This window comes from Myripristis murdjan, chromosome 2 (genome assembly GCF_902150065.1).
Source record: "Myripristis murdjan chromosome 2, fMyrMur1.1, whole genome shotgun sequence".
Taxonomy (NCBI): domain Eukaryota; kingdom Metazoa; phylum Chordata; class Actinopteri; order Holocentriformes; family Holocentridae; genus Myripristis; species Myripristis murdjan.
In genome coordinates, this window is record NC_043981.1 from 6,390,756 (window position 1) to 6,412,316 (window position 21,561).

General features: G+C 40.8%; 2 protein-coding genes across 5 annotated transcripts in view; both read right to left on the reverse strand.

Annotated features, from left to right (window-relative positions):
* Positions 1 to 3,372: 3,372 nt before the first annotated feature.
* On the reverse strand, positions 3,373 to 12,754 carry LOC115375831 (ly6/PLAUR domain-containing protein 1-like; the record flags this gene model as incomplete). Its single annotated transcript, XM_030075407.1, has 3 exons — positions 12,706 to 12,754; positions 8,959 to 9,093; positions 3,373 to 3,560 (listed from the first exon to the last, which is right to left on the reverse strand). Coding segments are annotated over exons 1-3 (372 nt in total), but the record flags the coding sequence as incomplete, so codon positions are not given.
* Positions 12,755 to 15,046: 2,292 nt separating this feature from the next.
* LOC115372343 (nck-associated protein 5-like) overlaps positions 15,047 to 21,561 on the reverse strand; it is a 124,079-nt gene continuing 117,564 nt past the window's right edge. For all 4 annotated transcript variants that reach the window (XM_030070153.1, XM_030070161.1, XM_030070169.1 and 1 more), the window contains one exon: positions 15,047 to 17,346. In XM_030070153.1, the coding sequence (XP_029926013.1) occupies positions 17,032 to 17,346 (315 nt within the window). In that variant the 3' untranslated portion in view covers positions 15,047 to 17,031. The remainder of the gene's footprint in view (positions 17,347 to 21,561) is intronic.

Below are 21,561 nucleotides of genomic sequence, written 5' to 3' on the forward strand. Positions count from 1 at the left end.
CTTTAAGAGGACTGTAATATTGTTTTCAACCATATCGCTCAGCCCAAGTGATAACATTCATCATCATCATCATCATCATCATGACTCCTCCAAACACAGCACGTCTCTCTTTCAGATGCTCAGTCTGCATGGCCAGTGGCATATTTCGCAGATTGGAGTTTTAGTTAGGCAAACATTTCTCAGAGGCAGAAATAGTTTAACTGCCTTAGAGTGTGTGTATAACTAAATCTCCAATCTGCAAACATTTCAGACTCTTCCACCTTGGCTCTCCTGTGTAAATGCATTTGAGCCAAGGCATTTCTCAGCCCTGGCAATCTTAATTCACTAATATTCAGGAAAATACATGTTTCATATACAAAACTCAGTTGCTTGTATCCAAACAATGCAAACAACCGCATTCAAATTCTTATAGCGATGAGGGCATCAACCATAAAACCTTACATGTCCATTTTTCTGGGGAAAAAAGTCTGTCTTCCTGACTAGGGACTTAGGTTACCTCCCATTCTTTAAGTTGTGCTTTAAGTGTACATGACACTTTACTTTGGAGTGAAACAGTACCATCACTTTTAATGTTATACTTGATTATCCTGAAATTAAGTCTAAAGCTGACCGTCCTTTTTTGCAACATTTATTTACATCACATATCAGCAGAATACAGTATTACTCTTCACAGAAGACCGATCAAAAAACTGTCATGAAAATGTTTTGCATGATCCACCTCTGTCCAAACCATCTAACATGAATGCAATGAAACGTCAAGTTGAATTTAAATTTGAGTCATTTGGTTCAGACCGTCCAATACCTTGTGTGTGTGACATGAAAACACAGAGAAGTGAATGTCTGCGATGTCGCTGCCTATGATCCCTTACAGCACATTCATTAAATATAAACATGATACTGGACAACATATTGAAAAAACAATCCAATGCAAGCCATAGAAAAATAAAACAGGAAGTGGCCACCGTCTGATAAATCATGAGAGGAGATAAGAACCAGTGAATTTACAAAATAAAAGCCCACGTGAACATGGACATAAGTTCCTCTGGGGTTTTCCATCAGTGTAATTTATGAAACACAGTAGGTTTGGGCTCCTGAATTGGCTACATGTAGCTGATATAAATTTGGCTGCACGGTCCACGTTTTAAAGTTGTTCAAAATGAAATATCACCGGGAGGCAACTATCAGTGGAGAATTTATTTGTGCTTGTAGCTTGTCCTCATACTCTCACTAAGATGTTGGCTATGCAATATTAATCTAATAATTCAGTGTGCGGCAACTTCAGCTTAAAGAAGGTCGCATTTCATAAAGAGAACAAATGGCATATTTGCAATTGGTCTTACTGGATATATGGCTTCCACTGAGTCACTCGGTATCAATTCAGTCTTAAGCAGTGAAGATAAATAAGCAATAACACAAACAGACTTTGCAAAACCATCTCAGCAACCTTTATGTTCCCTGTGCTGAAATGTTTATGAATGCTGTATGGCAGTGGAAAATAGACTAAATTCAAAACACCACAAAAGATACTCTACTTGACCTAAGTCGCTTGAATGAAAGTGCCTACACGCTGACAACATGATGAATGAGCTCATAAGGTCAGTTCTGTCATACTCAAAAAAGAAATTTCCCTAAATGAGAGAGGAAAAACCAACATAATAAGTACTACTCTAAGCAACAACAATATCAACAACAACAAATAACTTCAGGTGCTGCTGAAACTATGAATCCAAAAATTTCCAATAATAACAGCTCAAAAGCATTCTTTTCCACAATAACTTCTACCAGCACTGCCCATTACAGCGCATAATGACCAGAAAATAACTCAGAGGCAGGTTCTTCACAAAAAAATGATCCACTTCACAGAAAAAAAAAAGAAAAGAAGAAAGAAATCAAGAGAAATCTTCTTTGTTGCAGACTGGATGGTCTGTCACTGGTAACAAGGGCGATAAATGATTCAGAAAGCTCGGTATTCTTCCAGTTATTCGTTTTCCAGTGTCATTCTCAGTTATTACGGCGTTATATCGATCAGATTGACAGTTTTTTTCGTAGTGCTGAGAGGTTACGGGCTGAACCAAGCCAAGTGTGCTTGAATCTGCTCTCGCGTCACGTCACTGATTGAAAGTCTTGGCTCCGGGGTGAACCTAGAGGGGAAACAGGGGGCAAGATGTCTGTTCAGGCTTCAAAATAATTAACCAGGGTGCTGCTGTCATGATTTGAATGTCTGAAAAGCATCCACCATGTGAAAATAAGAGGTACAGACGAGCTATTTGTCATTTTTTTTTCTGGCCAGAATTCCTGAAATAATGGGTATATACAAAAGCTTGGAAAGGAACAAAAGGTTCTGTAACTTGTGTGATGACAGCTGCCTGGGGGATGAATATTATGTTTGTTTGAATGTAAAAACACAGGCATTGCAGAAAATCAACCCTGTCTCCTGAAAATGACATTCCCAGACAGCTCAACCACATTTCTTAATTGCATTTAGGAGTAAACATTGTTTGTTTTAGCCATATCGCAAATAATTTCTGAATAAACGTAACTTGTATGTCACGTTGAACAGCATTTTAGCCATATTGGTTATCTTTAGCCACCGAAACTACGTGGTTAAGGTTAGGGCATGGTTAGATTCAGACATGAGAACCATTTGGTTATGGAAACGTTTGCAAAAAAGATAGAGCTTTAACGTGTCATACTGTATTCAAACAAAAGCTCAGTAGGTGAAAGTCAGTTGTTTGACCCCTCTCACCTTGTGCTGTCTTGAAACTAAGGGATTACAAACGTTCTTGTGGTCCATTACAAACATAATCCATGATAAAAAAAAAAATGTGCCCCTCAAAATGTGACTGAATATGCAGTTTATTTGTATGACACCGTCATTTTTAGGAGACAGGGTTGAGAAAATAGGTACAGGTATCTGCCGAGGTATTTTGTAACTCATACTGCTATTCCTACTGCAGACAGATGAGGCAAAGATATTATGGAAACTAGATGCTTTCATGAATTATTTGTCAGTTTAACCCGTCACCCACCGCTGTACCATTGCTTTACTTTGCACAGCATGACAAATAATCGAGAAGAATCGAAAACATCTGAACATTTGAAACCGAAATGAAGCCAGGCTGACGCTCATATTTAGCCACATCCTCATGGTTCATGTTTTCAGTGAGCTACTCGTGAGTCAGTGTAATGTTTGTTTACAAGCCCTGGCTCACTCGAACAAACCGAACACAAAAATGCAACTAAGTCAATGGTTCATACCAGCAAAAGCAAACTGTACAGCGTAGGTGTGATGGGAGCCTCAATCTACGTCAGGGCCAGGACTGTCAAAGGGTTCAGCAGCGGCAAGACCAAGGCCAGGAAGGACAGAAGCGACCGGTCCATCTGCTGACTGGACGTCCCCGCCGACGGGACGGGACGCTTCCTCTTGGGCCCGTTGCAGAGCGGGGTGTTGCAGCAGGTGATGCACACCGAGTTGAGCCTCCCTGTGCAGAACTGCTGGTAGCCGGAGGAGGCTATGAGGCAAGCCCCGGAGGAGGCACAGGACTTGCGGTAGTGTATCCCTGTGGAAAAATCACATGGGAGTGGGCTAAGACCGGAGCACAATCCAGAGAGTGAAGATTGGAAAGATTAAAAAAAAAAAAAAAAAACGTCAGGTATTGTATCAGCGTGATATTGGCCCTTTAAAGTTACAATGAAACAGCATGTCGAGAGCCTCTTTCATCAAATAAAAGGCATTTTTATTTGCTGGGAGGGTTGTGATTGTTAGAAATTGTGGCATTTTTATTGGTTGAAATTCTTGTCATGCCTGCTGGCTCATTTCAATTGAAGATACTGAAGATAAACTGTTTTTCAAAATGTAGACGCAATGGGATTTCGATATCAAAATTGTAAATTCTTTGGCAATTGAGGCTGAATAGGTGAACATCCTGGCATGAACACTTAGATAAAAAGCTGCAGAAACACATTTTATTTTTATACTTGAGCCATCTAGTGTCATCCCACTTTAATAATTTGGATATGATGCGGTTTGTTTGATCATATCTGCTTACCTGTGGGTGGCCCTTAATTTGAATTCATTCTAATGCATATGTATCTAATTAGGATTACAATAATGCAACAGTGTGAAAGCGCGAGGGACTCATTCATCCCCGCTGTAATTACACAGCTTCATTTGTACATGAAATGATGCAGCATCTTCCGCCTCTATAAGAACCTGCTATTTTGCAGTGCTGCAGCTTTTTATTGCACTACATAGAGCTATTGACTCCCGGCCTGGCCTTATCAAGTGATGTTTGTCCATCTGGTATATGTTATTATGATTTGTGTGCCTGTCTAAGAACTTCACATTTTGCAATGCTGCAACTTTTTATTGTGCTGTGCAGCTACTGACTCCCCGTCTGCTCTTATCAGCTGGCGTTTGTCCGTCTTGTATATGTTGATGGATTTCGTTTCGGGCTTGGTGTTTTAGCATTTACCTGGTGGTTTTATTGTATGAGTTATCATGTGTTTTGTGTGTGTGTGTGCGTGTGTGTGTGTATGTGGGTGTGTATTTTAGTTGTAAACCTCCTCTGCCGATGAAATTTCCCTTACAGGATAAAAAAAAGTTTCGGACTGAGCTGAATTCAACTAATTCAATTCAGTCTCCGCCAGTGGGGAATTTCCTTATCTCAGAATGCTTTTTTTATTGATGTAAGAGGAGAATTATGTATGACTAAGTGTTTTTCCCATGATATCCATTGTGTCCTTGGTATACAGTGCACATGCCTACACAGCATACATATTAATACAGTTCAGGTCCCCTGTGTCATGCATGGGAAAGCAGTAAATTAATGTCTGCACTGTTGTTGTGCAGGTAGGGGGTTCGTATAGGATAAGATAAGGTATAGATAAGATAAAATAAGATATACTTTATTGTCATGCAGGGAAATTGGTCTTGGGCTCCAAGCTACTGCATCACACAACACACTCACCAACGCTGCAATGCACATAGGCACACAGTATCTACACACACCCAAGCATAATCATGCCTAAATTTGCATGCTGAGTGGGAGACAGATCTTTAAAATAATAGAAGGTAATAAAAAAAAGCAATCATTTCAATAATAAAAGCAATCAGTGAAACCAGACAATAAATCATAATAAATCAAATCATAATATCTTAGTCCCCAAATAAAATCATCCAGTACTGCCACTTGTTGCTATTTAATGTCTGGAGGGAGGATGGAAAGATTGGATTCTTGTTCAGGTTCAGTGTGCAGTTTGTCATCCTGAACCGTCAGCCTGAGGCCAACACCTTGAATTCTTATTTTTCACATGAAGACTCAAGATAGTGACGTTCTTTTTTTCCCTATGATCTTAATGGTTGTTCGGATTTGACGTGTGAGCTTAGACTCTAACTGTGCTGTACCAAACGTCTACTTGATAAAACAAAAACATATGTTTACTATTTCCACCACAGAGCCAAAGCTTTCTCAGAAAACATATCCTGTGATGTAGCCTGGAACAAACGTTTTCAACACGTACGTGCCATGTGAGCGAGCTGTCAACGCAGACACCAAGATATTTCTATGAAGGAACCTGATTTATGGTTACATTATGAATGATTACTGGACTGTAGTCACCAACTGACTTTGGGTAGGATATCATGAATATAAGGTGGTGATCGTCACGCCAATCCACAAACTGATTCACACACCCATTCTTGTATAAGGTGAGGGGAAAGGGGGAGCCCACACACCCTTGGGTCAGCTGTGCTAATAGATTTGGGCTCAGATATCGCCTTATTTACCTTTACATGTTGGACTGAGTTAGTTAATAAAAGAAAAACGCCATTTTGATAACAGAAAATGATTTACAATCTTCTGTTTCAGTTTGTCCAGTAATAAATGATAAAGTAGTGTCTTGCTCAAGGACACTTCAACAAAACACAAGATACACTGATGACAAGTGTAGGACTGACCTTGCACTTACAGGACAGTTTATTTAATGCTCCAGTTATCTTCAGATTTATTAACATTTTTTAGCATTAGGGTCACTTTGACCCATGCTGTGATTTAAACCCCCAAGAAAATGATTATAATTAAAATTATTACCCAGTTGTGACCTAATTTGCCCTCAGGGATCAATTTCTGTTTCTGATTCTGAAGTTTATATGTCACGGTCTTTATGCTTCTTTGTTGAGTGCCTAAATATCCCTCTGAATAAAACATAACCCACACTGTTCCCATTAAATTAGGAAAAATCATTAAATATGGAACAAAAAAAATGATGTCAATCATTTATTTAGAGATGTTAAACATTGAATGGGGTCACACTGACCCCAAAGATAAAAGGAGGGTTAACCACGAGGCCACCTGCTGTCTATTGTCCTGCACAACACAAATTTAAGCATCATACTTGACCACAAACTGTTGTTCTTCACTCCAGCATTGTGGTAAATGCTTTGCCCGAGCGTGCCATTTCATTTTCCATACACCTACACAGAGCTAATCTAATGCGGTGTCAGTGGAAGCCAAAGGAAATTGCACAACTCTCCTGTCTGATGAATGAGCTGAAGTGGCTCGGCGAGATAAAGTGCCGCCGGGGGAAAGGTTCGGAAGGACACAACAACGGCAACGCTACACCGAGAGGACTTTTGTTGTGATTCATGCTCACATGTTCATCGTCAGACGAGGAAATATATAATCACCGCACCTTTCATTTATTTGTGCGGGCTCACGGAAACCATAAATCACCTCGAGAAGGAAGGGGGAAAGCTGTTTGAGGTTTCGACTGGCACAGGTGACACTGTGATTGATGCTCTGTCTTCAAGCGTAATTCCTGTAATCCTCCTCTAACACATTTATCCACACTTCATTCAATGCTTCTCTCTTGCTCTTTGCAGCTGAGCAAAGCTACAAAATTACACATAACAATGGCTATTGCACTGAAAATTGTTTTGACCGGCTCAGTGACTTCTGTTGGGCCGGTACACACAGAAACTACATTGTCAACTACATTTCGAGGGAAGTGAGTTATTTTTGTTTCTGGCATATCACAAATACATCTCTAATTTGTTCCCTTTAGCCATCAAAACGGCTTGGTTATGGTTAGGAAACAAATACATCTCTAATTTGTTCCCTTTAGCCATCAAAACGGCTTGGTTATGATTAGGAAACAGTCATGGTTAAGGTTTGAAAATGTTTGCTAAAATGACTTTGCTGCTCTTTATACTCAATTACAAAACTATTTGTGATACATAACAAACAGATGTAATCTGTGACAATGTATTTCCCTGGAAACATAACTGAGATTGCAATTCAGCTGTATGAGGCCATCATTTTTAGGAGACGGGGCTGCAAATTCAGTGTTAAAATCTTGTTTTTCTTCAAATAATCCCACTTGTTTCCAATACAGTTTCACCTATTTCAGGATTTTTTTTCCTGTCAACAATATACATTGAAACAAGGCAGATTAGGATCACAAAAAAAAGACACTTGATTCAAGAAAATTCTGAAAACAAGTTGATTGGCTTTGGATCATTTGGGATTATCTCATCTGACAGGCATATGTGTATTTTTTTCATGTCTGTATAGAATGAAGGTTTCAAATGAGACTAAATTCATGTGAGACTCCTACACTCATGCCTAAACGTGCTTTAATTCACATGTGGAGTGCGAGATAGGAGTTCTTCTCTCTGCTTCTCTCTCTTTGTAGCGTGGAGACTTTTTTTTTGCAGTGTTACTCAGGGGAGAGAAAAAGTGGATGGCCAAACAAATGCTCTTTTGAGTTAGCTGCCTTTTCCTTTGACCCAAATAGTCTGGGGAGTTCCACTGATGTTCCCCACATCGATAGCATCACTACTGAGGAGCCGGGCGGTGTCGTGACTGAAGCCCTTTCTTCCTGCTTCATCTTTTCATTGTTGAGAGAGAAAATGTCAACAGGTGCGAATGTTACAGCTGATTCAATTTGTTGTCGATGGAGACTGCAGGGGCAGAACTCGGCACTGGACCACAAGACAAAAATCTAATTTGAAGGAACGCGTCGTGCTGGCTTGTGACTGCAGCCACGGCTTACAGTGATGGTAATTAGTATTTGGTTTGCCATGTTGTTCTACATCAGTAAATTATGGCTGCTTACAAGCTTAATCACACTGCCTGCCTTCACTTGTGCGATGCCTCTGGCCCCAATAAAACTTAATGCATTCCAACTGTAGCACATTGCTTGGCTCTTTGCAGTATGCTTGGAATAAACAGAAGACGAACTGTGTAGTTAGAACGAGCAGTGACAGTCACCATGACTGGACTCCACAGTCCCGCCCACACTGTTTGATTGACAGGTGATCTCTGAGACGTGCAGTGCAGACACACCACAGCAATGAGAATTTAGTAATAAAAAAAAAATAGTATCATACAGACAACCACTCTAATTCATATTTGTGTATGTGTACATGATCCAAAGAGAAATTCAATCAGTGTGCACCTGATTTGTTTTCCCCTTAGCCCCACCTCTTTGTGGGCTCCTGTTGATGTGGGCAGAATCAACAAATACAAGGAACTCCAGGATTGCCGCTTTAAAATATCCCAGTGACTTTGGCATCAAGGCCATTTTTTACAAGTCACAAGTGTTTCATAAGCATGCCTAAGTCATAAATGTGGTTTGGATGTGGTTATGCATACAGAAATTGTGAGCGAATAAAACTGCTGCATGTGTTGTTTTAAACAGCGCAGGCAGTGTAATGATTATTGATTGTAATTTACAGTGTGTGCGATCCTGTGGCCTCCACTTTGCCTACAAACCATTTCTCAGGCTCTTGGATGGAAGTCAGCAGCCCCACAGCAGCAAACACACTCGTCATCACCCTCAACTTTCATTGCCGATTCTTGCACAAGCCGTGTGAACTAAGACGACCCGGCGTCGCGCTGACGTGATGACACTGCACATGAGATCCGTGTTGCAGCACGACGTGTCGGTGCTTACCGTCGGGCTTGACCAGCACCTCCTTCTGGCACATGTCCTGTACGTTGACGGTGCAGTTGACGATGTACTCCGGTGTGGAGCAGTCATTGTGCTTCACCTCCTCACACTGGTAGCACTGGATCTGAAGGGCATCTCCTGCCCCAGGACAAAATATATTCACATACATTACTGGGTTTATGGATATGGATGATTCATAATGCACAGCTGAAGAAACAACTTTTTTTCTCTGTGGCTCTGGATAGATGCTAGAAATACAAAACATCTATGAGTCATTTAAAGAAATGGTTTAAAACATATAATTTAGTCTCATGTTTGTCAAATATGTCAAATTTTCAAACAAGATTAAAAATCTGCCAGTGAGATGAAATAATCCCACTTGTTTCCAATGCAGTTTCACCTGTAAATTTGTGCAAATAAAATATATTGAAACAAGGCAGAATATGGCAGATCAGCCCAGTAGAATCAAGAAAATGACTCGATTCAAGAAAATTCTGGAAGCAAGTTGATCATCTTTAGAAACAAGTGGGATTACCAAATCCCACTGGTAGATTTTTTTCTGCTTGTTTGAAGAAAAACAAATTTTTCAACATTTGATATGAGACAAAATGACTTAATGAGAAGAAATCAGTAGCAGTGCATCACATTCAGAATTAAAAAAGGGTTGTAGTTACGTTTCCTGCATGTTCTTCTTTCATTTCCCATGCACACAGCATATCATTTGCATTTACAACATCGCAAAATTTCACAAAACTGTATGAGATAAGGCTAAAAATGAGTCTTTTTGCTTGTTTTCCATGTAGTTCTGAACAGCTTTCTCAGCGCTGGCTCCTTTGAGTGAGCTTCAACAAGGTCCAAACGTGTTCAAGGTCATAAAAGTACAATGCAGCATTGTGTCATCAACTTCATGTGCTCAACACCATGGATTATTCACTTGTTACATGACATTGTGCAGCCTGCAGAGGGAAAGCGCTGAGATTCCTGCACAGTTTGTGGTGATGTCACATGTCTTCCTAGCACATAAGCAAGTCTAATCAAATGGACCATCGCCCAGGTCTGATCTTTGATGTTTCCGGCCTCGCTTTCAACTGCCTGCACTGGCTGTCTCATTAGTGTAAACAGAGGCATTATAGATTCAAATGGGGAGGCGAAACATGGAGACACATTGGTGATGCAGTAACTTCACTGCAAATAGCCTCCACCTCAACAAGTCATGTCGTCTCATACTGAGCCTTAAAAAAATGTAAAAAAAAAAAAAAAAAAAAAAATCTGCCAGTGGAATGATCATTTCCTTCTTGTTTCCAAAGCAGTTTCACTTGCTTTGGGATTTTTTTTATTCTGGGACCAAGTATAAATAAGACAGATCACTAAGATCAAGAAAATGACTTTTAATTCAAGAAAATTCACTTGATTAGCATTGGAAAGCCATTTTTGCATTTGTTGTTTGATGAGAAAGACTGAATATGAGACTAAATTAATTGTTAAAATTGGGATTTTTTTGCAGCATTGTCCTATGCTTGTCGATTCATTTTCAATCCACTTATATTTTGTTTGCCAGTAAACCCAATTTTGTGTTTGTTATCTACAGTATCTGTATCTATATTTTTAGCTGTCTTTACTTATACAAGACTGTAAAATGGGAAGCATAAAATTTTATTATACTAACATGCACAAAGAGAGATTTAGTGTACCTTACAAATACAGAGATGGCCCATGCATCTTCCTGTCCATTAGTAAAATGTTGGATGAATGATTGCAGCCTCCTCTTATAAACAGAGCTGTCACATACAATAGAGCACCTCACTGAGCCTTTGATGCTATTTTGGTATCTGAATGATCATTTCTTTTTCCAAAAGCAAATTAGGGATCTCAGCAAGATTGGATTTTTCAAAACCCCCAGTCATGTTGTATGAGCATCACATCTTCAGAAATTCTGTCTGAAATAGTTAAAGTATCAAGGTTGAGTCAGTATTATCTGGCATTGCTGTGTTATTCAGCATAACAATACAAAAAAAAAAAAAAAAAAAAATAGGGAATTGGACAGATCAGCAGGGTTTTCACTGAAAGAAAAGTGTGTGATCTAAAGGCTTGGGTGATGTAAAGGAGCATGCCTCTTTGCTGATGCTGACACAAGAAACTATTTCACTTGCCTCGTCACTGCAATGAAGGAGAGCAAGTATGCAGCTCGATCAGAGCTAATTATAGTGCGCCACTGACTGGTGAGCTCTGCTTTTTCACTGGAGAAGTGAAAAGTTGAATAGAAAAATCAACACAACCTAAGTTCACAAACTTGTTTTTGTTGCGATGAATAAAAATCAGCACTGATTGACATATTTGGCCACTTCAAATACTATACCTACAGGGATTAATTAGCTTTTTTCTCAAAGACATCATCATCATCCCCAAACACAGATAAACCACATTCTCTACAGCTCCACTAACATGCCTGCCTTTTCTTTCCTTAAATAAATATTCCACCCCAGCCATCCGTCCCCAGTGACAGATATTACTGGTATAATTATTGAAATGGCACCAATCATTAATCTGTGCTCTGACAGCCCCATCAAACACAGACTAAACTGATAAAGGTCCAAAACAACATCACAAGCCAAGCCTAATTACTTTAAACCAAGCAAATGCATGAAAAGCCCCATCCATCAACTGAATGTCATGAATGTGAAAACGGCTTACTCTTATTTTTTTGGAGGGGGGGGGGGGGGGGGGGGGGGGGGGGGGTCATATTGAAATATATTGAAAAAAATTATACTAATGGCAAGAAAAAGGGGAAAACAAGGAATGAGTCTCTTGCCATTTCTGTATCTGAGGAATATTACATTTGCAAAACGAGCATGGTCGACTGACATTCTCATATAGGCACTATAAAAAATCCATCTGTTTATAAAAAAATAAACCTACACTGTAAGGATGGTACTGCAGGCAGCACTGCATCAGTTTGGCTACTCATTTAACATAGTAAGCTCTTAAAAAAAAAAAAAAAAAAAGAAGAGAGAGCACAGTGGAACAAGAAAGCAGCATCTCCACCATCTACTTTAATATTGTGACGCACTGACAAAGCACAAAAGCCTTTTATTCCAAGCAAATACACGCATCGGATAAAAAAGCAGCTCATAAACCACTGATACCTGCCAAGATATTACACTTTAAACTGTTTATTGATAGAGTCTGTTCCATGCTCTCCATGCGCAAACAGCGCAGAGGAGTCCAGGCGCTGCACCCCAGCGCACCTCTCCGCGCAAAAACCACAACCAACGCTCAGAACACAAATTCTCCAGCTGGCCATTACTTTCCTTTTCTCCATTTTCAAAAGTATGAAGCATTTTCTCATCCGGGGAAAGAAGGCGTAAGGTTTGAGAGATTCAACAAATAGTCACGGACTGGCCATACGCAGAAAAAATATGGTCAAATCAGACAATACGCGTCTTAGATTGTGGAAAATGCACTTAGGAACAACATCCTGAGATGAGATGCGTTTAATTTCTGTAGCTGAATGGAAATTCATGTATGTGGCACAAATGAAAGTGGTCATTTACACATTCACCTGCATTTTACGCATCAATATGGATACTATGGATATTAATACACAGAAGATTTTTACACGTGGTTTTCCAAATGTCAGTACATGGATTAAAATGTTGCATATGACCGGGGAGATGCGCTCACCTGTGTCATCATTACAGTAGAAAACACTCTGACTGAAACGAAGACGCAGTCTCCCGAAGTTGGACCTACCTGCGTCGAGAAGGACTCCAAATAAAGTCGCAAAAACGAGAAGACGCATTCTCTCCCAAAAGACGCTCGGAGAGGAAACATCAGACCAGATGAACTTGTTCACAGGCAGGTGAGCCGCCGCGGAGGGGAGCCTGACACAGATCCGCTCATTGTCGTGCTGGCTGAGGTGACGGCGAAAGCTCCGCTAAAAAACTGCGAGGCTCTTCCTCCGCGCGACTGGAGACAAATCCCGAGCGCAGAAATCATAAAGCGCACCACGTGATGAGAGCTCGCAAGTGGGATTTCATATAACAGTCAGTAGTTTGTGCTCACCATATGACGAATAAATTACTCCCCTGTTAATATTCCTATAATATTCTTATGCGGTCTTACAGTGCGTCTGTGGCACTTAATAGTGAGATACTGAGAATGGTACACCCCTATAATAACCCACTGTGTGCCTATGATACTCAACAGTGAGTTTATAGTGACCTTATGCTGCTTGATGATATTTTTGTGCCTCATATGATATTTCACCATAATATCAGTCATGCAAGCAAATACCGAACTGATATTACTGAAGGACACTTAGTCTGACCTCAGGGTGCACTTGATGGCATTTTTTCCAACCTGACATGGCATCACTTAATAACACCCCTACCAAACTCCCATGATTATTGAATACCCCGTGAAGTTAAAGTTATACATTTATGATGTAGTTGCTGCACATTTTGCTGTGATTTTTGTATGCATTTGTTTATCTGGCGTTTGATTCACCTTGTGGTATTTTGCACTTCCTGTAGTAACAGCAGCCTTCAATACTTCAGTGTCCTATAGTGGACCATAACTATATTCTATGGTAAATTTGCTTGACCTGCAAGGAGTTTCTCAATATTTTCAAGTATTGTTATGATAGTTGTAGACCTACAGTGGCCAATTTGTGTCTCCTCTTGCATCACTATAATATTTCCTATTCCCCACTTGATGGTATTTTATTATTCTTCACTATAAATCTCCTAAAGTGTTACCAGAGCATCTTCTATTTTCTTACCAATAGCAGTTTCCCTACGGCAGCTGCTATAATTGGATATTGTATCGTCTTTTTTTATTTTATTTTTTATTTTTTTTTTACATAGCCCGCATTTCTGCTACAATTTACTATTTTGTTAGGGTGTATGAGGACGGAGGGTCCACTTCCCTCTTAACCTCTGGAGCCTCATGCAAATGATGCTCCGGCTGAAACCAATCATACATCACCTGGATAGGTGGCCAATTATCCATTATCATCTACTGGGCCTATGAACGTGTTCTGATAAACAAAACATCCACATAGCTTATTCTTACTGGCTGTTGCTTGAGTGGTTTATAATAATAAGTATAACATATTGAGCCTATTAAAGAGAGAGAGAGAGAGAGAGAGAGAGAGAGAGAGAGAGAGAGAGAGAGAGAGAGAGAGAGAGAAATAAGAAAGTAATCATCCAAGCGTGGATAAATTAATTGCGCGTATTTATACACACATAATTACCCATCAAGCCACTAATGGTTATAAATCCCCCCGCTTTGAAAGCATTCTTGGAGCGGATTGTTGCTGGCTTTGAGCGAAACTTATCCTGACAGATTTTGAGTGGGAAGCGGTGATTACGCGCGGTGCCCTTGAGGAGAAAGATTTCGGGTTTGTCTTGAACTCTTTTTCCCACATTCATTGAGCGAAATGAACGCATGAATCACGCCGCTGACGCATGGCTGCAGGCCCGCGCGCCACGCACGCGTGCGCGGTGCCCACACGCGCACGCCTGCACCCCCCACCCCCCCTCCCCTCCCTCCCACGCGCCATAAAAATACACGTAAACACAAACCGAACAAAAACACAGGAGTCCATGCAGATGAGTCTGAAATAGGAAATAGTTTCTTGTATTTATTTAGGAAATTGTTACATAAAATATAGCATTAAAGTCTAGTGTAACAGCCAAAATTGCACACATGATGGTAATAATAATAATAATAATAATAATAATAATTACCCAAGTAACACTGCTGGTAACCATTTCTCTTTACAAAGGAACCAGGAACATTTAAGGAGAGAGGTGAAGCATGACAAGTACACTACAGTCCGACAGTACAAAATGTGGGTATAAATACTCGACACCTAGAAAAATACACAAGTCCTCTTCACTCTCTTCATACATATTAACAGTTTCATAGAAAAAAACTGAAACACAGTCGGCTCTGTTGATTAGCACCAGCTGGTCAAATTACAGATAGAAATTTGGCATAACCTTACCCTACAGTTCAAATATGTCTTTAAAATAAAGTGATAAAATATTTTAGTATTAGCTCTTCTTGACCAAAATAAAGACTTTTATTTTAACAAGAACCCCCCCTAAAGAATTCCATAAGCAAAGACACATGCCATTTTCAAGCAGTAGACTCAAAAACCTTGGTTGAATGATTGGCAAAACACTTTACATTTGTTTTTTGTTCTTTTCATTTGCATATATCAATCAGCAATGCCCATTCGGATATTAACTTATAGCACTTTTTATATACAACATAATATACAACTATGAAAAGGAAAACTGAGGTTTGGAGAGTTCGGGTTCGCTATGCTACATGAGACACTAACTAGACCGTTTGGATCCTGGAAATTTTGCATTATAAACTATGAAGAGCAAAGATTACCTGCTGTTGTTTGCATTTGTCAGCAATTTTCTGTTGGCTGTAACTTTTTTTTATTTCTTACAATCTATATTAGTCCAGTATGTTCCCTGAGCTACCACCAATGTCATTGGTTGCCGGATGATGTTCAAGCCAGAAGTTGGTCATTTACTGCACCTATGTACCATTCAGACACTGAAACATCATGGAGTGACATTATTCTCTTAACAGTGAATGTACGACACAGAAACACAACGCTCATTTCAGTTGACATCATTAGAAAATTTGCTGCTAAAAAAAAAAAAAAAAAAAAAAGAGTTTGGTTAGCTGAATAGTGATAAATGTGCAGCTTCTCGCTAACTCTGCAGATCAGTAAACGCAGCATGCAGCTTTCTTGTCTTTAGTTTGTTGACCATTTGCGGCTGCATGACTGCTCTACATAAAGATCTTACATAAAGACAAGATTGGCAAACAGATTCATCTTCAAAATTATCAAAAAAAAAAAAAAAAAATGAACTGACAGACATTTACAGGACAATTTAAAACCTGATCTTGTTTAAGGATATTGCTTCAAAAAAGAAGTAAACAAAAGGATCAACCAGTTCTGAATAATTCCATGTTGTTGTTTTTCTTGGCGTTGTCTATGGGTAGTAATGCCACAAGGCAATTTTTTTTTTTCCGGCAATTTAGACGGGCAATGTCCTTAGCAGCAAGAGACAAAATGAAACCTCAGGGGGAAAATCTTTTGTGGCAACAGGAAGCCTCTATGCAATCAATGCTGTGGCATCTGTATGCCAATGTTGCCTGTCAGTGTTGCCCAAAGAGGCTGCCCTGTGTATAACTGCTTTAATAAAACGTTCACTTTACACTCCTTACAAACTTTGTACAGTATTTGTTACAGTGCAATGATAAGATAGTCATTCCCAAATGTGGGAACAAAGATAATAACTACAAATTGTAAGGAGACGGCATTGTTGCGTATTGCTGTCCAGTCCACCACACCCAGAGTCAAAAGTAGATAAATCCTGGTTTGGCGAGTCAGTTCGGGTTTCATCCTCATCTGTTCAGCTCCGCTAAGTGCTTCGTGTTGTTTATAGGGGAGGGGGAGCACAAAGGCCCTCATGCTGCGGCAGGGCTGTAGTCACAATCACCTCAGTCGAGTCCCAGTCAATTCCAAGATCAATCTGAGTCAAGACGAGGTCCGAAAAGGGTCGAGACCAAGCCAGGACCGAGTTCAGAGCAAAATCAAGCCCCATTTGAGACCAAAAAAGGTGATGAAATGGGTATATTTCTCTCAAGCTGTAAAATAAAGCATGGGTATTTCCTTAAGGATTGACAGAAACACAGCTACACCTGCAGTTCACACTGCACTACACATTTCAGCTAACTAATGCATAAGTTAAGGAGAAATCAATGCATAGAGGTTTGCACAGATGTCGGTGGACCTTTAGATAATAAAACAAATTGTTTGTGTTTGGGAGAAAATAACTAGGTGGATCAGGTGGAGGGAAAACAGATTTTTAAAACATTAGAGTAGGCAGGAAAAAGTGGAATTGACATCCAATAGTGGCCAAGGCCAAGATAAGTCTGAGTCAAAATTAGGGACATGCCTGAGACAAGTCCTAGAGTGGTGGAGAGTGGCATGGAAAGCGGACTCGAGCTCTACAGCCCTGCGTTGCCGTGTCTGTGCCCCTACACATCGTTGGAGCCTTGACTGGTGCAGGAGGAGAAGCTGTCGTACAGCGAGTCGCTGAGGGAGCCCACGGGATCCGCCCCGGGCTTGCTGGAGAAGCTGGAGGAGGAGGGCTCGTCCGCCTTGCAGCAGTCCTCCCCGCTCTTTGCCACGTCGGCGTGGCAATCGCCTCTGCGTCCTCCCAGCCCCGTCTCGGGATACAGGGTGCCGCTGCTGGAGTTGCTGTGGTTCAGGTTGTTCAAGGACTCCAAAGAGAAATCCAGAGAGCCGGGCTGGTTCCCGCTGACTGACGTCTTCTCCAGGGAAATCTCTTTCTGCACAGAAAACAGGGAAGACAGATGAATAAAGAGTAAAAACACACTGGATCTTGTTTATCTAATCAAAACATTCCAGCTCAGTGAGATACAGCATGGTCACAGGAAAGTTTATTCATTAAGATAACTGAGTTCAGTCATGGAAAAGGTGAACAGCTTGCAGTATCTGGCTTGATTTATGGTGAAGATGCAGGATATACTGTGAGTTATTAGTTTTGTTTCTTTCTCTTGGTTCCGATTCCGCGCTGAAAGCTTGTGACGAGTCTCAGATTCATCCCTCTTTATTTCCGCTCTCACTTCCGCAGCTTTGACAGATACAGAACGACGAGCAAAACAGAAAAGTAAGTCTGACATTGTGCTAATCTCTTTTGCAATGTTATGCTGCAAAGCAATTAGTCTGACGCCGCTTTGCAGCATGACAGTGATCCGTATTGAGATTATTATCACGCTGAAGGACCAAAAGTATGTCAAGAGAGCGGGCAGGCATACATCTCTGGGCGTGCTCGATGTTACGTTAGCTGTTTAGACACAATGGATTGTTTCCTTTCTGCAGCCTTTGAAGACAGTCTGCTTTATGGATTAGCGTGGTCAGGAATATTACTTGAGGGTGAAAGGCATGTGTAAGAAAATAAAAAGGCAATACAAGCCGCTATCTTCACAGCTCTGTTTGAATTAGCAGAAACTGTTTCATCTCGAACACGCTGCAGCTTCGGCTTAGGGTTTAGAAATACTACGTGGAGGACTGACAGTTCAAAAGGCAAAGGGATTGAGAAGTGATGTTACTGTAGGCCTTTTCATCGGATCAGTCTGTATCATTACATCTGAGCCTGTTGGCCTTTCAAGGGCACGTGCCTCTTGGCAACTCAGCAGTGATCTGAATCAACAACAAAAGTGCATAAGCCTGCACTAAGTGGCTGCTACTTCAGTACTGCCTGCTCACATTCTTGGATCCCCTAACCCAAAGTGGTAACAAACTGAGTCACAGAAGAAACCAACAGAGAACCCGAGCTGAAAACAGTAGTCATTTGTTAGCCAACTATTTGAGTATGCTAAAATATTTCTCTTGAATGCCTCAGGGGGCATTTAGGAAGCCAGTTACTGTAGCGTTCAGCATCACAACTCCTCCTCAGAGGCAGTAAACAAAAATCTCCGGGTAACTGCATTTCCCTTCAGCAAATCTAGTCTGGAAGCAGAGCTATCTACATATTTTTGCTGGGGTGAGTACACAGAGGTGTAGCCAGAGGGCCCAGGCAACCTCTAGAGACACTCCCTATGCCGGAGCATTTCGAATTTTGCTGCAAGGTGTGTCTCCCCTCGGACCTGAGCCCGGAACGACTCACAATAACAATCCGAGGCACTCGCATATAAACGTAGCTGCAGTGCTGGAAGGGAGGAAAAGCACCCGCACTGTGGTAATGGCACACCTGCAGGCGCTCTTTAGTCTCGCAGGCTAGTTGACAAGTCTCTTTAAACAGTTAATGCTCTATCTGGGAGAGCACTATCACGTATCTTGCACATCATATCTAATTGCAAACATACGGCGCCTCATAAGGAGGCAATACTCTACAATCATACAATTTCAAGTTTCATTAAACATCACCCGACTGAAGCACACAGAAGGCTTTATTGCTCTATAATGTTTCTTGTACCAATTTCAGGTAATCTAAATAAATTTAATACATAACATCTTAGAGAAATCAGGTTTCATATTTTGCATTGGTCGCTGCATTTTTCATCCTTATCTGCTACTGTTACAGAAAAAAAATAAAATATCAGTGTCCTTTTTTTTGGAAGATAAGAATTTGATACCACACTTGTTTTTTTTTTTCATAATCATCTCTAAGATACACAAACATCTGTTCACATTGTCATCCAAAGGAAAGTCTCCATCTGCGCCAAGTAATGCTACACCAGCAGCTGCAGTGGAGGCAGGGGCTTAGTGCCATGCTCAAGGGCATGTTGGCAGTGTCAGTAGGCACTGTAAGAACGATATCAGATATTTTCACAACACTGGGTAGTAAGAGCAGTAATTGTGGCGGCAATAACTGCAGTAGCTCTGGTAGTTATAGTAGTTTTTAGTACTAGTCATAGTCTTCTTAGCATCTGTATATGCATTTTTAGATATCCTCGATTTATGATGTTCATTGCATCATTGCAAAGTGTGGGAATTCGCTTTTTGGGTGTACCCATGTCCCATCAGCCTGCATCATCTCTATTTTATTTACGCCCCCTTTGCATGACAGTGAAACCCTGTACAGCTGTTGCTCCATATTTTAATACTTAGTCTGGTTCACACACATGCAATTCTTAACAAGAGCAACAACACACTGAGTCCAGCTGGAAGCATGCGGCGGCACCAAAAGTTGACTCTAGTTACGATGCAGATGAGCCCAGCTGTGTGTGTGTGCGTGTGTGTGTGTGTGCGGACAGCAACTGATGTGGTGAAGCTTGCCTACAACTCTGGAGGGGACTCATAATAATACCCCAGAAAATGTGTGTTATATGAGAAAGCAATCCACCTTTTCACAGCAGCTGTTACTGAAGACACTGTTTAAGGCTCTCTCCATTGAGCTTCATTAGACCTCAATGCAACCGAACCTTCATTAATCTTATGAGTTTAACCGGATGTTTATGTCAAAATAGCCACTGGGGAAAAGTTACATCTCAGTGGCAGCAGCATGCAGTTGCTCTCAGTCCCTGGTCCTGCCGCCTCAAAGCCCTTTTGGATTTCAATCCCTCCAGCCAGTTAACAGCATTCACCTGGTGTCACAGGTGTAAATCGCTCTCTGATTAGATAGCTGGGCCCTGAAGACAAGGACTGAGAGCCACTGCTGCAATAGTTTCTTACAATTGCATCATGTCTTGCAGCCGCATTACATTATTTTGTATTGGGGCTATTGTTGGACGAGGAATCGGTGTGTCTGCCTTCTCTACAACGGACTCCCACGGTACTTTTATGATTGTTTAACTCTGGTGCAAAACGGCGAATCCGTAATGAAGCCTTTCCCTTTGAATCGGAGGCTCCGGAGCGAATCTGACTTTGGCTTTGCTCGAAACGACAAAACAAAGATAAGAACTCCAAAAACTGCACGGCAAGACGGTGGGAGAAAGAATTAAGTTGTCCTCACTGTACCTTCAAAAAAAAAAAAAAAAAAACGCAGGGCCCGAATGTCACCTTGCGAGCTTAATTTGTTTTCAAGCATAACATCTGATATGGACAACTTTGACATCAGTTAATGTCGTCACTGAAGCGAAATAGGCAAGGTGAGGGCTGCGTTTGATAGCCGGCGCGTCTCCGTGCAGGCAGCGCTGCTCATTATTCGGCAGACCCGCGCTCACAAGAGCTCATTTGCTGTCCTGTCGACTGGGTGACGGCAGCCGTTTTTCTTACAAAACACACTTTGTTTCGGCTAAATCTTTTTATTTGGAGGCACGCTCATACTGGCACCTCTAGGTACAATTACAAGGCAGCCCACAAAATAATGTGAACATCTTATTTACTGTGCCTCAGTTACATTAAAATACTTTCATTTATTTATTTTTTTTATTTTTTGCGTGAGTTCTATGCAAAGTGCTCTATCAAAGTGAGAAGGAAGTTATGGAAATTTATGTGAAAGTATAAAAATCAAATTCTGATTTGCATTCTCTGTAAAACCTCAAGGACTGAACTCAAAAGCAATCCATAAAATAAATAAAAACGGAATATTCCAGCGGGGATGTCCACCCCGCACCCACAAAATCCCACTGAGTCCCATTAAGATGCGCTGATGCCACCTTACCTCGGCTTTGTTCACAAGAGAGCCAGAATGAAAACAAGTTTGAGGGAGAAAAGTTTAAAACACCAAAACACAATCTGTAGGTGAGATCTGTGTCACCTGGATATACTCTATTATTTACTCTGTTTGAATTTTAAACATTTACATAAATATATGTAATGTATTCATCACATTGATAGAGTGCTTTGCCAAAAATCCTCACATAAATGCATTTTTTAAAAGAATTTGTAGCACAATAGTAGTGTTTCCAGTGTTTTGGTGTTTACCTGTGTATGGCTTTTCAATATTTCACACAACACAGCTGCCAGATGAAAAGACACTCACACACCGGAGACACAGAGGACAGAAGCCAACGCAGAGCGGAGAGAGGCTGGCGTGGAGGGGGAACAAAAAAAAGTGGAATTGACAGAAATGGCTGCTGATAGAAAGTACGAAAAAT